The sequence below is a fragment of the Salmo trutta genome, chromosome 22 (assembly GCF_901001165.1).
Source record: "Salmo trutta chromosome 22, fSalTru1.1, whole genome shotgun sequence".
In the NCBI taxonomy this organism is placed as follows: Eukaryota; Metazoa; Chordata; class Actinopteri; order Salmoniformes; family Salmonidae; genus Salmo; species Salmo trutta.
The window spans coordinates 18,916,509-18,932,055 of record NC_042978.1 but is presented as its reverse complement, the minus strand read 5'-3'; the positions used below and the strand labels follow the sequence as shown (position 1 = coordinate 18,932,055).

The 15,547-nt window shown below is 42.7% G+C and overlaps 1 protein-coding gene and 1 long non-coding RNA gene across 7 annotated transcripts in view; both read left to right on the top strand.

The window, feature by feature from the left end:
• Positions 1-14,929, top strand: part of LOC115158288 (AP-3 complex subunit delta-1) — a 31,256-nt gene extending 16,327 nt beyond the window's left edge. For 2 of the 6 annotated variants that reach the window (XM_029707055.1, XM_029707054.1), the window contains exons 21-35: positions 400-473; positions 756-776; positions 1,415-1,568; positions 1,679-1,810; positions 8,302-8,355; positions 9,368-9,478; positions 9,674-9,811; positions 10,095-10,142; positions 10,289-10,309; positions 10,734-10,923; positions 11,034-11,122; positions 11,301-11,386; positions 11,553-11,674; positions 12,167-12,246; positions 12,378-14,929. In XM_029707055.1, coding sequence (XP_029562915.1) covers positions 400-473; positions 756-776; positions 1,415-1,568; positions 1,679-1,810; positions 8,302-8,355; positions 9,368-9,478; positions 9,674-9,811; positions 10,095-10,142; positions 10,289-10,309; positions 10,734-10,923; positions 11,034-11,122; positions 11,301-11,386; positions 11,553-11,674; positions 12,167-12,246; positions 12,378-12,473 — 1,416 coding nt within the window. In that variant the 3' untranslated portion in view covers positions 12,474-14,929. The remainder of the gene's footprint in view (positions 1-399; positions 474-755; positions 777-1,414; positions 1,569-1,678; positions 1,811-8,301; positions 8,356-9,367; positions 9,479-9,673; positions 9,812-10,094; positions 10,143-10,288; positions 10,310-10,733; positions 10,924-11,033; positions 11,123-11,300; positions 11,387-11,552; positions 11,675-12,166; positions 12,247-12,377) is intronic. The other 4 variants (XM_029707058.1, XM_029707057.1, XM_029707056.1 and 1 more) reach the window with 4 other exon arrangements.
• Positions 5,636-8,222, top strand: LOC115158291 (uncharacterized). Its single transcript, XR_003868654.1, has 3 exons — positions 5,636-6,311; positions 6,368-6,739; positions 6,782-8,222. It is a non-coding gene; the product is annotated as an uncharacterized LOC115158291 (long non-coding RNA).
• Positions 14,930-15,547: the final 618 nt, after the last annotated feature.

Genomic DNA, 15,547 nt, shown 5'->3' with positions numbered 1-15,547 from the left:
CGAAAAGAAAGAGCAGCAGCATAAATGATTACATTTCTCTCTACTGCAGCAGTCACGTTCGGATCTGTACGGGCCCTTCTGAACACGTCAGTTAAAATTACACATACCCGAGAGCCGTGACAATCATATCAGATCTGACCCAGACCTGTGACATTATTTAGAATTCTGGATTGGGTCTCGGATAATCGGGTACAGGTGGATCCGTGAAGACCTCTAGTTCAGAACGTTTCATATAGGAATTTAAGGGAAAAAAGAGAGCCCAAAACCTCATGAAAGGGGCTCAGGCCAAGAAGCCATAAAACATTTGTTATATTGAGTGGTAATTCACATTTTAATTTCATATTAAATGCAAGGATGTTATTTTGCACTGTCACTAACTCGACTCTCTTCCTGTCTCAGAATGCCTTACCCAGTGATGACGACGACAAAGATCCCAACGACCCCCACAAAGCTCTGAACATCGACCTGGACAAGTGAGTTCACTCATCACTGACCTCTGTATTACAGCTGTCCACTAATGGATTAGTATGAAAGTGCAGGCTATATAAACAGGCTGTGCTATTATATACTCTGCGGGGGTGTATAATCTCTTCCTGGCACCAATGATGAGAGATTGGTGCTAGTGCTGCCCTGGCCTGGCCCTTCCCATCCACACACACTCCCTCTCACTGTGCTCTGCTCTGTGGTTCTCTCCCTCTCTCTCTCTCTCTCTCTCTCTCATGCACACACACCTCTCTGTCCCCTTGTCCGAGCAGTTTGCTGGCAGCATCTCGCAGGTGAGTACGTTCTCAGTGTCAGGAGGCCACATCTGGGCCTGCATACTAAACTGACTGATCTGCTGTGTGTCTCCGGTCTCACGCCTGCCCCCCCCACTAACATAGCATTGCTCTCTCTCTTCATCTGATTCTCTCTCTCTCTCCGTTTGGGCATGACGTGACTTTACAGTTTGAAGTTTGATCCCGGTGTTCAACGATACTATTTTCTCCCTCTCAGCCCTACTCCATTTGAAACCTTCTACAAGCTCCCTTCAGAATATCAGCATTCCCTCCTTCCAAAACTCTGTTATTGTGGCAGGCGCTGAAGAAAAGCGCTCTTCTCACTAACTTAAACTCTCATCACATCAATCTGTTTTATAGATGGAGTTAATTGATTTCTCAGTGGAACTGCTGATTTTCTGAAGTCCAAACTCAATCACCAGTACTACTCCTGGATGACTACCGTGCTGCTCTTATTTTAATCCTCACCCAATTCATTGGTCTTCAACATGTTAATTGATAATTATTTTATTAACCTGTTAATGGGAGTGTGTCCTCCCCCCCATTTTTGAAGGTTTGTGTTTGAGATGAGTGGAGGGCTTTGTCTCAACACGCAGGGCTGTGTTTTTAAGTGTGTCTACTTCTCTTTGTGCTCTCAGGCCCCTGGCAGACAGTGAGAAGAAGCTGCCAGTCAGGTCACACCGTCCCGACGAGGTCCTCAAGAGCCCCATGGAAGACAGGCAGGTGGTGGAGGTTGTTCCAGAGCCCAAGAAAAAGACCGGAAAGGAGAAGAAGGAGAAGAAGGACAGGAAGGTTTGGCTCCATCTTTATTTCTTAAGAATATTTTCCATATTTTTGACATCTGTTTCCGTAGTATTTGAGACCTTATTGACTTGAGGATGGTGTTTTTTTTGTAATTGTAGAAGAGTAAAGAGAAGAAGAAAAAACACAAACAAGAGGAAGAGGAGGATCTAATGGGCGCTGGGTCAGAGGAGCCTGTCCAACCAGAAGAGACCAAGGAGGTGGCAGCCCCGCCTCCTGCATCTACACCAGAGGTATGATGTCACAAAGGGAGCTTTTATACAGGGACTATATACATGTATATATGTCTGTCTGTCTGTCTTCGGAAAGTATTCTGACTTTGTCCACATTTTGTTAAATTACAGCCTTATTCTAAAATGGATTAAATAGTTTTTTCCCCCTCATCAATCTAGAAACAATACCCCATAATGATAAAGCAAAAACAGGTTTTTAGACATGTTGGCTAATTTATAAAATACAAAAAAATTGAAATATCACATTTACTTAAGTATTCAGACCCTTTACTCAGTACTTTGTGGAAGCACCTTAGGCAGTGATTACAGCCTCGAGTCTTCTTGGGTATGACGCTACAAGCTTGACACACCCGTATTTGGGGAGTTTCTACCATTCTTCTCTGCAGATCGTCTCAAGCTCTATAAGGTTGGATGGGGAGCGTTGCTGCACAGCTATTTTCAGGTCTCTCCAGAGATGTTCGATTGGGTTAAAGTCCAGGTTCTGGCTGGGCCACTCAAGGACGTTCAGAGACTTGTCCTGAAGCCACTCCTGCGTTGTCTTGGCTGTGTGCTTAGGGTTGTTGTCCTGTTGGAAGATGAACCGTCACCCCAGTCTGAGGTCCTGAGCCCTCTGGAGCAGGTTTTCATCAAGGATCTCTCTATACTTTGCTCTGTTCATCTTTCCCTTGATCCTGACTAGTCTCCCAGTCCCTGCTGCTGAAAAACATCCCCACAGCATGATGCTGCCACCATACTTCACCGTAGGGATGGTGCCAGGTTTCCTCTATACGTGATGCTTGGTATTCAGGTCAAAGAGTTCAATCTTGGTTTCATCAGACCAGAGAATCGTATTTCTCATGGTCTGAGAGTCTTTAGGTGACTTTTGGCAAATTCCAAGCGGGCTGTCGTGCCTTTTTCTGAGGAGACAGCTTCTGTCTGGCCACTCTACTATGAAGGCCTGATTGGGAGTGCTGCAGAGATGGTTGTCATTCTGGAAGGTTCTCCCATCTACACAGAGGAACTCTAGAGCTCTGTCAGAGTGACTCCAATAAAGTTGTAGAAACATCTCAAGGATGATCAATGGAAACAGGACGCATCTGAGCTCAGTTTCGAGTCTCATCGCAAAGGGTCTGAATACTTACAGTACCAGTCAAAAGTTTAGACACGCCTACTCATTCAAGAGGTTTTCTTTATTTTTACTATTTTTTTTACGTTGTAGAATAATAGTGAAGAGATAACAACTATGAAATAACACATATATGGAATCACCTAGTAACCAAAAAAATTGTTAAAGAAATCAAAATATTTTTTATTTTTGAGATTATTTTAACCCTTTGCCCTGATGATAGTTGCACACTATTGGCATTCTCTCAACCAGCTTCATGAGGTAGTCACCTGGAATGCATTTCAATTAAAAAGTGTGCCTTGTTAAGTAGTGGATTTTTTTTCCCTTAATGTGTTTGAGCCAGTCAGTTGTGTTGTGATAAGGTAGGGTTGGTATACAGAAGATCGCCCTATTTGGTCAAAGACCAAGTCCATATTATGGCAAGAACAGCTCAAATAAGCAAAGAGAAATGACACTCCATCATTACTTTGAGACATGAAAGTTACTCAATCTGTATTTTTGTGCAGTTGCAAAAAACCAAGTGCTATGATGAAACTGGCTCTCATGAGGACTGCCACAAATGAAGACCCAGAGTTACCTCTGCTGCAGAGTACAAGTTCATTAGTTACCAGCCTCAGAAATTGCAGCCCAAATAAATGCTTCAGAGTTCTAGTAATAGACACATCTCAACATCAACTGTTCAGAGGAGACTGCGTGAATCAGGCCTTCATGGTCAAATTGCTGCAAAGAAACCACTACAAAAGGACACCAACAAGAAGAAGAGACTTGCTTGGACCAAGAAACACAAGCAATGGACATTAGACTGGTGGAAATCTTTCCAAATTTGAGATAATTGGTTCCAACTGCCGTGTCTTTTTGAGACGCAGAGTAGGTGAACGGATGATCTCTGCTTGTGTGGTTCCCACCTTGAAGCATGGAGGAGATGTGGGGGTGCTTTGCTTGTGACACTGTCAGTGTTTAATTTAGAATTCAAGGCACACTTAACCAGAATGGCTACCGCAGTATTCTGCAATGCAATATGCCATCACATCTGGTTTGGTGTTAGTGGGACTGTCATTTGTTTTTCAACAGGACAATGACCCAACACACCTCCAGGCTGTGTAAGGGCTATTTGACCAAGGAGAGTGATGCTGCATCAGATGACCTGGTCTCCACAATCTCCCGACCTCAACCAAATTGAGATGGTTTGGGATGAGTTGGACCGCAGAGTGAAGGAAAAGCAGCCAACAAGTTCTCAGCATATGTGGGAACTCCATCAAGACTGTTGGAAAAGCATCCCAGGTGAAGCTGGTTGAGAGAATGCCAAGAGTGTGCAAAGCTGTCATCAAGGCAAAGGGTGGCTACTTTGAAGAATCTCAAATATAAAATACATTTTGATATGTGTTCATAGTTTTGATGTCTCACTATTATTCTACAATGTAGAAAATAGTAAGGTACTGTAAGTATTCACACCTGAGTCAATAATTTGTAGAAACACCTTTGGCAGTGATTTTACAGCTTCAAGTCTCTAAGCTTTGCGCACCTGGACTGTGCAACATTTGCCCATTTTTTTAAATATATTTTTTAATGATTTTCAAAATTCCTGAATCTCTGTCAAATTGGTTGTTGATCCTTGCTAGACAACAATTTTTAGCTCTTTCCATAGTTTTTCAAGTAGATTTAAGTCAACTGTAACTTGGCCCCTCAGGAACCTATTCACTGTCTTCTTGGTAAGCAACTCCAGTGTAGATTTGGCCTTGTGTTTTAGGTTTTTGTCCTGCTGAAGGGTGAATTCATCTCTGTGTCTGGTGGAAAGCAGATTGAACCAGGTTTTCCTCTAGGATTTTGGCTGAGCTTAGCCCCCCCCCCCCCCCCCCCCCCCAGTGCTTAACGATTACAAGCATACCCATAACAGGATGCAGCCACCATTATGCTTGAAAATATGGCGAGTGGTACTCAGTAATGTATTGAATTTGCCCCCAAACATAACACTTTGTATTCAGGACAAAAAGTTAATTGCTTTGCCAAATTCTTTGCAGTATTACTTTAGTACCTTGTTGCAAACAGGATGCTTGTTTTGGAATATTATTCTGTACAGGCTTCGTCCTTTTAACTCTTGTCAATTCAGTTAGTATTGTAGAGTAATTACAATGTTGTTCCATCCTCAGTTTTTTTCTTATCACAGCCATTCAACTTTAATTGTTTTAGATCCCTGATCAGTTTCCTTCTCCCGCAACTGAGTTAGGAAGTAAGAAGGACATCTTTCATCTTTGTAGTGATTGGGTGTATTGATAAACCATCCAAAGTGTAATTAATAATTTCACCATACTCAGAGATATTCAGTTGTCATCTTTTTATTTTTTTTACCAATAGTTACCCTTCTTTGCGAGGCATTAGAAAACCTCCTTGGTCTTTGTGGTTGAATCTGTTTGAAATTCACTGCTCGGATGAGGGACCTTACAGATCATTGTATGTGTGGTGTACAGAGATGAGGTAGTCATTAAAAAATCATGTTTAACATACAATCTACCTGCGGTGAAACCGCTCAACTTTTACATTATTCAGTCATCTAGCAGACCACAGAGTGACCCAGGGTCAAGTGCTGCGCCCAAGGGCATGTCTATAGATCTACCACCAAGTCAAATCGGGGACCCGAACCAGCGACCTACCGGCTCAAACTCCCAACCACCAGGCCACCAACCATCCAAGAACTCCACTCCCCCCCCCCCCGTTCCCCGAGAGCTGCCCTCAAAACCTCTCCCTCCACTCCGCACCCCCAAACCCTACGCCATTTTTTTTATACATTTGTTTATTTTGAAAAACCATAATTCCACTTTGACATTATGGGATATTGTGTTGCCAGTGACAAATCTATGTTTAATCCATTTTAAATTCAGGTAGCAACTCAATGTGAAAAAGTCTAGGCGTGTGAATACTTTTTGAAGGCACTGTTTACTTAATTTAACCTGCATTTAATGCTAATTTCAGGTCAAGGTTTTTCTGTAATACACTGAAGGCAGACTGTAGGTCAGATAGACCCTGGTCAACTGTGGGGGCAATAGCATACACAACACTATCAACAGCATACAAGTCCAGGTTAATTTGTCAATGTAAACAATAAAAAGTACAGGACCCAGAATTGACCCCTGCAGGACACCTTTCGTTATGCTCAGAAAATCTGATTTAACACAATCGGTAGATACACATTGAGTTTTGTGTCAAGTAATTTTAAAACCATTTACATTCACCCTGGTGTAGGCCAATTTGAGGAAATCCTCTGAATTAGCAGTGAGTGATCAACAGAATCGAAGGCCTTTGACAGATCAATGAAGAGGGCAGCACAATGTTGTCTTTTATCCATACAGTTAACAACATAATTTATAGCTAGGGATGCAGCAGAGAGAGGTTTTTGACCAGGTCATAGCACTGACTGGTGGACATTTAGGATGCAGCAGAGAGAGGTTTTAGACCAGGTCATAGCACTGACTGGTGGACATTTAGGATGCAGCAGAGAGAGGTTTTAGACCAGGTCATAGCACTGACTGGTGGACATTTAGGATGCAGCAGAGAGAGGTTTTAGACCAGGTCATAGCACTGACTGGTGGACATTTAGGATGCAGCAGAGAGAGGTTTTAGACCAGGTTTTAGACCAGGTCATAGCACTGACTGGTGGACATTTAGGATGCAGCAGAGAGAGGTTTTAGACCAGGTTTTAGACCAGGTCATAGCACTGACTGGTGGACATTTAGGATGCAGCAGAGAGAGGTTTTAGACCAGGTTTTAGACCAGGTCATAGCACTGACTGGTGGACATTTAGGATGCAGCAGAGAGAGGTTTTAGACCAGGTCATAGCACTGACTGGTGGACATTTAGGATGCAGCAGAGAGGTTTTAGACCAGGTCATAGCACTGACTGGTGGACATTTAGGATGCAGCAGAGAGAGGTTTTAGACCAGGTCATAGCACTGACTGGTATACATTTAGGATGCAGTTGAAAGATCTTAGCTGAGAATGAATAAAGGATTCTAATATTTTATCTAGGCAAGAGTTTTTTTTTTAAATAAATGGGGTGATTTTATTTAGTTCATAAGGGTCTCCACCTTTTGTGATGGGGGAGTACATGGGCCACCTTCCAAACATTGGGGATAGTGCCAGATAGTCATTGGGTTCAAAATATGGGTTAATGATTCCACAATCTGGGGGGCAGAGAGCTGCAGCAAAAATGCATATCAGCCCCAGTGGATTCTTATTTTTTTTTACATCGATCTTAAGCAAGGCATCTAGTACATCACAGGTTGTAAATTGTTTAAATGAAAACAAAGATTCACTACAAGTTGACAGTTAACTGTCGAGTCAGCTAGAGGCGGGCAGAGGGAAGAGTAGTCGATCGACTGACCAGGGTCAATTAAACCACAGTTTCTCTCAAATAAAAAGCCTGCCGAGATGATAAAAGCATCACTTATCCCATTTTTCTCCGTTAGGATGCCGGAGTCAGACAGGACTTGTTAAGGCAGGGAAGAAGAGGAATTTGTACACTTCAGTGCATTTACTGTTTTCCAACATTTAGAAGGATCACCAGCAGTCAGCTGGAGCTTAAAAAGTAGCTTGATTTAGCTTTCTTAATCGAGATAGTACATCTGTTTCTCAGTTGTCTGAAAGATTGCCAGACCACTAGAGTCAGTTTTCCTGGCTTTGGCCCAGGCAGGATTTTTCATCTGAATGAGCGCTGAAGGTCTAACCCCTGGTTTTCTCTTTGACTCTGAATTATTTAAAAGGGGCGTGTTTATCAGCCAGAGGAAAGAATATGGAGGATACATTTTCTAGAGCGAACTCTGGGTTAAGAATACAGGAGGTAGGGGCTTAATCAGAGTAGAACATGTCATGTAAAAACCATTGAGGATAACTTCAGAATGAGTATTTTGCTGTCTCGTATCTCTAATACATACTATAGGACAATGATCACTGAGATCATATTCAAATATTCCACTAGACAAATATTTATGGGGGTTATTAGTAAGAATTAAATAAATCAATAAGGAGTTAATCAATGCACAATTACATTCTGTGTAGGGTATTTTGTCACTCCTGTAATTCATCTATATCAATTGTAGAACTGACACTAAATCATTTGCGGCTAAAGGTCATATCTGTCAAGCAAACAATTTTCTTTTGATAATTTTCATTCGTCAAACATTGTCATTGCTGCTTTCAAGCCCCCTCCCTTCCTATCAGCAATAAAGATTAAATCAAGTATCAGTATGAGTTCTTAGATTTCAGTGCTGCTAGTCTCTCTTTGAAATACTTGATTTATTCATGAAAAGAACAGTGTAATCTCTGTATCCATTTTCATGAAGAGGAAGCACTAAAATGTTTAACCTCTCTGGCCCCTCCCTCCCTCCCTGTTCTAGGCTTCGGATCTGGATTTCTGGCTCTCAAATGCTCCGGTGCCCTCTAACCCTCAGGTTGAGTTCCCCTCTCTCTCTTAGTCATTCCTTGTTGTCATTTGTGTTCTAACAGCACCTCTCATGCGTGCTTCTTTCTTTCCTTCTTCCATTCACGCTTCTCTTCTTTCACGCTTACATTACTTCCTCTCTTTCACAGGGCACATAACCCTACTCGTTCTTGGGCTGTGGTTTTCTGTTCTTTGAAATTGTGTTGGTTGTTTTTGTTTTGCTCAGTGTGTGTCTGTTTCTCGTCCGTGGTGGGTTCACAGTTGTCAAGTTCAGGGGCCTCAGAGTGTCTGGAATCTTGCTGACAGTTCCTGTTGATCAAGTCAAACCACTGCAACAGTAGCACAGCTCTTCGTGTGTATGACTACATTATAGACAGTGTTTTTGACTACTGACTGTGTGTTTGACTACATACCCTGTGTGTTCAGACTACCTCTAGCCCAGAGCAGCTGTCAGACCAGGCGGGAGACTGAAGAGGACTGTACAGTATTCAGTTTGAGCTCAGACTAGGTCATAAAGTTACTTTAAGGTCTCTGTGACCCCACACTCTCTGTCCTCTCCCTGCTGTATATGACTGTTTCAGTCAGAATCTGATCATTGGCCTGTACATTTGTTTTGGGGCTCTGCATGTTGAGAAAAATGTATAATGAAAGCACTTTGTTTACTTCACACCAACCGTCTGCCCTCAGGAAATGGGCTGTAAGTCTATCAGTCACCCAAATGGGACTTCACACATCCTGTTTGAACCTGTTCTGTTTTTATGTGTGTTGTCTATGATCGTTCCACTAAAACACAGATATTGACAATGGGTCCATTGGAACAATGTCAGCATTAAAGAACTTCCTAACAACAAACAAATTACTACAACTAACCCAAGCTACTGTACTTGTACTGTACCTGTACTTGTATATGATCAATAAATGACAGTGTGTTGTATGTCAGTAATCCTCCTAAATGTATCCAACTAACTTTATTGGGGTGTGTGTGTGTGTGTGTGTGTGTGTGTGTGTGTGTGTGTTGACAGGCAGCAGCAGAAGCTCCCCCTGCCTCCACCCCTAGGACGGCATCTGATATGGCTGCCGTGGCAGCAGACTCTGAGCCTGAAGAGGCCAAAGACACTGAGCCGGAGGAGACTGTGAGTCACTCCACTGATGATGCCATAATCACAAGACAGAAATCTTAGCTGTTACTAAGGATTCTACATTGGACTACCACAACAGGATACTGTATTTTGACCGATCTTGTCTGAGCACTTCCCCATTGGACATTTTCACTCCCTCTTTCTGAATCGACTGTCCTTCACTTAAACCCCTGCTTGTTTCCCTCTCAGAAATCCTCCAAGCACAAGAAGAAGAAGAAGCAGAAAAAGGAGGAGAAGAAAAAGAAGCACCATCATAATCGCCATAGCGATGGCGCCGGAGACGAGTCTGTGCAGAACGGCACTGTGGAGGAGGAGGAGCCTCTGCCGGTTGGTAACCAATCACCGTTCACTCTGTCAATTATCTCACCAATCCCTGTCCGTTATGTCAAATCCTTGTCTGCTGGATGTTTATTTCATAGATTAACTCTCATTTTCATTGTATGGTTTTGGTCTGTTGACACACCCCCACTCTTTGATTGGCACAGTCAAGTGTGCATTGTGTATACACTGCCTGTCTAATAGTATATACATAATCCACACCGCAGTCTAGTTTCCTTGTTTGCATATTGAGTGACGGGTGAGAACTGACCAGACGCCTCTCTTGTTACAGCCCATGTCCAATTACGCCCTGCTGGCTGAGAACTCCTACATCAAGATGGTGAGTATGATTGAGAGAGAAGCTTGGCTGAACGAAAGATAAATACTATTGTATATTCTATGTGGATGGCTGATGATATGGGAACTGAGAAGGGTCATTTTAACATAATATATAAATACTATATGTGGACCTCTTTCTCTCTTAAGATGAAGCAGGATGCTGATAAGGTATTACCTGATGTTCTGTGAACTGCAGGCTATGGGTTTTACAGGAGAATCTTCTAGATGTGCTGTATGGTTGTGACTTAGACTGTGCTCCCTGGCTTAACCACCCTGTGATAACCAAGCTGTTATGCAGAGACATGCATATATTGGAAAACGTGACCCTGTTATTCAGAACACCATAAGCCAGGGGCATCCTCTTGTGTGTGACGTTATGGTTCTTTACTATCCTATCAATGCTTCCAGATTGCTTATGAAAAATCACATGGGATTCATGTTGGGATTGGAATGGGTGAATCGATTTGCTGGTTTGCTGTGGTTTTGCATGCAAGTCAATCTGCCGGGCTCCTTGTGTGAACACTGCTGGCTACGGAGTGGATCGACCTCCGCTTTCTTTCCCCTCATCCCTCTCTCCCTCGCTCCCCTCCAGGTGTGTGACATCCAGGGGAATCTGCAGGACGGTAGCCAGGTGGTGGTCTCTGTCATATTTGAGAATAAGTGTGACAGCTTTATCAAGTCCATGGAGTTCAACGTGCTGGACTCTCTCAACTCCAAACTGCAGCGGCCTGATGGAGCTGGGCCACACGACGGCCTCACCGTGCCCTTCCAACTGCCCCCCGGTGAGGAGAGAGCGGGGATGGAGACTATTATTGAACTACATTCACTTCCAAATATTAAAATTCCTGTTTTGCAGCCAGACTAATGTTTGATCTCCTCTCTTGTTCCTCAGGGATCTCAAACGAGGCACGCTTCATCTTCTCAGTGCAGAACATCGTGATGCCCCAGAAACTGAAGGGAACCCTCACCTTCATAGTCAAGGTGAGTTAGTCTATCCCACCACAAAGTCCCGCACATCGCCCCTGCTAGCACTCTGTCTGTGAGTCTGTCTGCGACATTGACTCTGGATACAGTCTCCTTCACTGCTCAAGGTTTGACTGACTTATTTCTCATCCATTAAAGCGTATTATTGATCTTCTGCTGTTATGTTCTCTCACAGACTGATGATTCCTCCACTCACGAGAAACTGGACTTTAAACTGCACTTTACCTGCACCTCCTACCTGATCACCACTCCCTGCTACAGGTCAGTGCAACTAGCTGCCCTCAAAGAACCTCATTCTGCTCTTCAGTAATAATGAACGTTACCTAACTGTAGATTTGGAGCTGTTGGCTTAGTGTGTTGTGCCCTGATCTGAACTCATGATTAAACTGTGATGTGTAGTGAATGTGATTGCTGCTGTTGTTTGCAGTGATGCGTATTCTAAGCTGTTGGAGTCAGGGGACCTGAAGGGGTGCTCTCTGAAGCTGGAGGGAGTTAATCAGCCCTTCCACCATCTACTGGCCAGAATCTGCTTCCACCACCACTTCTCTGGTGGGTATACTGGGACTGGAGGAAACAGGTGGAAGGCAAAAGGGAGGGAGGGGGATAGGGACTGGGATACAGGGGAAAGGGGGAGATATTAGGTGGAGAAGGGACCCAACCATTTTTTGGGGTGTTTATTCTAGTTCGCCTTGTCCTCTTGAAAATATAAACCTCTTTGAATAAGCATGTCCACTTTAAGATGATGATGATAAAGACCTTCGATGTTGAGATTACAGCTGTTCTTAGTTTAGTGTCGGGTGGCAGGTAGCCTAGTGGTTAGAGCGTTGGGTCAGTAACCGAAAGGTTGCTGGATTGAATCCCCGATCTGACGAGGTAAAAAAATCTGTCGTTTTGCCCTTGAACAAGGGTAGGCCGTCTGTGTAAATAAAAATTGGTTCTTAACTGACTTGCCTAGTTAAATAAAAGTGTCAATAATTCAGTGTCTGCGAATGGACTGAATGGTATAACAAGCTTACGGTTGTGTTCTTGTCACCTTACCAGTTGTGGAGAGGATTGATTCCTGTGCCTCCATGTACAGCAGGTCAATCCAGGGTCACCATGTGTGTCTGCTGGTCAAAACTGTGAGTAGCTCTACTCCTCAGTTAGGTGTCCAAAGAGCCACATGTTGAATCCACATGTTCAGACGACTCAAATGAGATTGTTGTTATTGTAACCTTTGCCCTCTGTCTGTCTTTGTTCCTGTCCATTTCAGGCTGATCACACCGTGTCCATCGACGCTAAATGTGACGAGCCGGGGCTGCTTGGGAATGTGCTGGATGAGATCAAACTCACCTTTTCTCAGTGCTGATTGTGTCTGACAGCCACTTGGTGCCCCCCTACCCCCTGTTAAACCCCCTCGCTCGCTGAAACACACACTTGTATGATCACATTTCAAACACTCCCAATTTCACCCTATTTATTCATCTTCAGATTCACAACTCTCCTTTCTTCTCTCACTTCCCCACTCCCCCCTGCACTCAATTGTTCTTTCCCCATCAGTAACTTGCTCTATGCTCACTCCCTCTGTGCACTTTTAGTTCCTCTTCCTCGTTTCAAATCTCTTTTCCACTGTCAAAAAACTGGTTTCACCTGCTCCCCAATCCTACACCTCTGACTGAACTCGTGCCCATTCCCTCTCGCTCATCGGCATTACAGTCTGTGACGGTCGTGTAATGTAATCTGACAACTGGACTTTTTTTGTTGGTTGAATTGTGTTTTTACTGTTTCAGGTTGTTTCTGTTTGTTGCTGTTTTTGTTGATTTCTGACATCTTTCTGCGCCCCCCTTGCATTAAACATCAGTGTGTTACTACTACTCTATAGTCCTGGTAGCATGTGTGACTCCCTCTGACTGGCCCTAGATGGAAACATCATGTAAACTCCTCCCATCCTGATCTGACCTCCTACCTGAAGGAGACTGAACTCCTGAGACCCGGTGTCCCTGCTCCAACTGTGCTAAACTTCAGTTTGACCCGTGTCGCTGTAACATATCAATCCCTGTAAGAATTGAAAATGCCTGAGCTGGAAAGTTATACTAAGAGTGTGTTGGAATCATCTCAAAGCGTAGCCGTATTCGAAGATAATGTTTCTGCATCTGTCTTGCTCTGTCTCCTATTCTAGTCATGGGTAGAATGGTATCTTTTTACAATTGTCTGATTTATTGCTTTGATTCTGCTGTAATGGTTGACGGATATTTAACTGCTCATCTGCTGTGCTGTTCTAGACCTCTATCTCTCTTGCCTCAGGCATGTCTACCACAGTATCTGTAATGAGTGACCGAATAATATAGAACTTCTCATTGCTCTGCCTCTGTTTTTCTTTATTCACTTGTGACACATTTAAGTGAAGGCTAGCTATCACATATTGCAGCTAGAGCCTCTCGCATAGCTTTGCTATAATAGCAGGCTTCAAATATCAATTTGTTGTAGGTCTCTCGTGTTGATCTTCTTAGTTTGGGATCACCTATGGGAATGGAAGGCTATTGTAGTTGTCATACAGGCACATTTTATTCTGAGAGATCAATGGCACTTGGTTTCGTATTTTATTTTCAATCAGTATTGGTCAAGGTGGCTTCTTGTTTGCTGCTCTCTCCTGTCTTGAGAAAGCAAAACTTTCATTCAGTCAATAAGACGTTTGTCTTTCAAATCATCTAAACCTCTTACCCCTTGCCACTTTTACTCTTAAACTACACTACATCATACACGTCACTGATATACAGTCATAAACTGATCTTACTCCAGTGTTATTCTCTCAACTGCCTTGCCACATCCTGTGCATTGACAATATGATTTTAAATGGCGTTTTAAATGGCTTCTTCCTTTTCATGATTTGCTCAGAGGTTACAAGTTTGCTCTGTAGTTACTCTCAACATGTCTCACAGCCTGGTCCAGCACGATGTAGTAGCAACTTTTAAACTGATCCCATAGTTTTTTGTTTGTATCCCGACTAACCCTCATTCCTGTCTTGCAAGCGTGGATGATGTTGGTCTCCTGTTGGACTATGGGTCAGCCATTCCACACGTGTCTTCTGTCCCATGTTGGTGTGAAGAACTGTTTTTCAGCGATGTTACCTACAGAATGTCCTTCCTAAAAATAAATGTTGATTGGCATTACAGAATGAAACGGTTACTTTTAAATAATACATTGTACTAATTATGAACATTTCTTGTGCAGAGTATTTAATTAATCTGTATCTTGCATGAGTAGGAATGTATACTTTTTATTATTTTCCCTATCCAAGGACAAACTCGCACACAAACTCCCTCGTCATTACTTGATTGTCTTTTTTCTATACGTTTTTTTTATTAAGTGAAAGTTGACTTCATCATTCTACAGTTTGATGGTATTGTAGTTTTATCTGTTTAAGTCCATACAATTAAAAAAAAAAGATATCTTTGAATGTTTTAAATGATTTAACATTGGGGAAGGAGGTTCTATTTGGTGGCATGGTGCTGAGAGGCAGAGGCTCCAATTCAGTAGAGAAGAAAGGTATTGTGATGCTATTCCGATGAAGATACCCACTTTGTCTTAATTATTTCTCTGGTAAATTGTAGTGATTGTCATGCTGAGGTTGGCTTGTGACATTAAAATATACTGTCATTGCTCATTGTTTGAAGGTCCTACTCATTCATTCGCAATTCTCTAGCTGTAATATGTTTTAAGAGGAGACTACATAAGCAAGACAATAGTAGTCGTCTGACATATCAACATTCCCTTTAAAGAACGGATAAGTCTACCCAAATTGAAATAAAGGCTGAGCTGCTTTCACATCTTATCTTTCCTTTATTGACTGATTCATTATAATTCCTGTTTTGTGTTTGTATTTGTTTATTCAGTGAAATTGCATGTACTTTTGTGTGTGCAAGTCCGATTAAATTATCAATGTAGCTTATGTATACTGAACAAAAATATAAACATAACAATTTGATTTTACGAGTTATTGTTCATAGAAGGAAATTGGTCAATTGAAATAAATTGATTAGGCTCTAATCTATGGATTTCACATGACTGGGCAGGGGTGCAGCCATGGGTGGGCATAGGCCCACCCACTGGGGAGCCAGGCCCAGCCAATCATAATGAGTTTCCCCCCCACAAAAAAGGGCTTTATTACAGACAGAAATACTCCTCAGCACCCCACTCCCTCTCCTCAGATGATCCCGCAGGTGAAGAAGCTGGATGTGGAGGCGACTTATGGTAGAGAAATGAACATTCAATTCTCTGGTGAACATTCCTATAGTCGGCATTCCAATTGCATGCTCCCTCAAAACTTGAGACATTTGTGACATTGTGTTGTGTGACAAAACTGCATTTTAGAGTGTCCCCAGTACAATGTGTAATGATCATGATGTTTAGTCAGCTTCTTGATATGCCACACCTGTCAGGTGG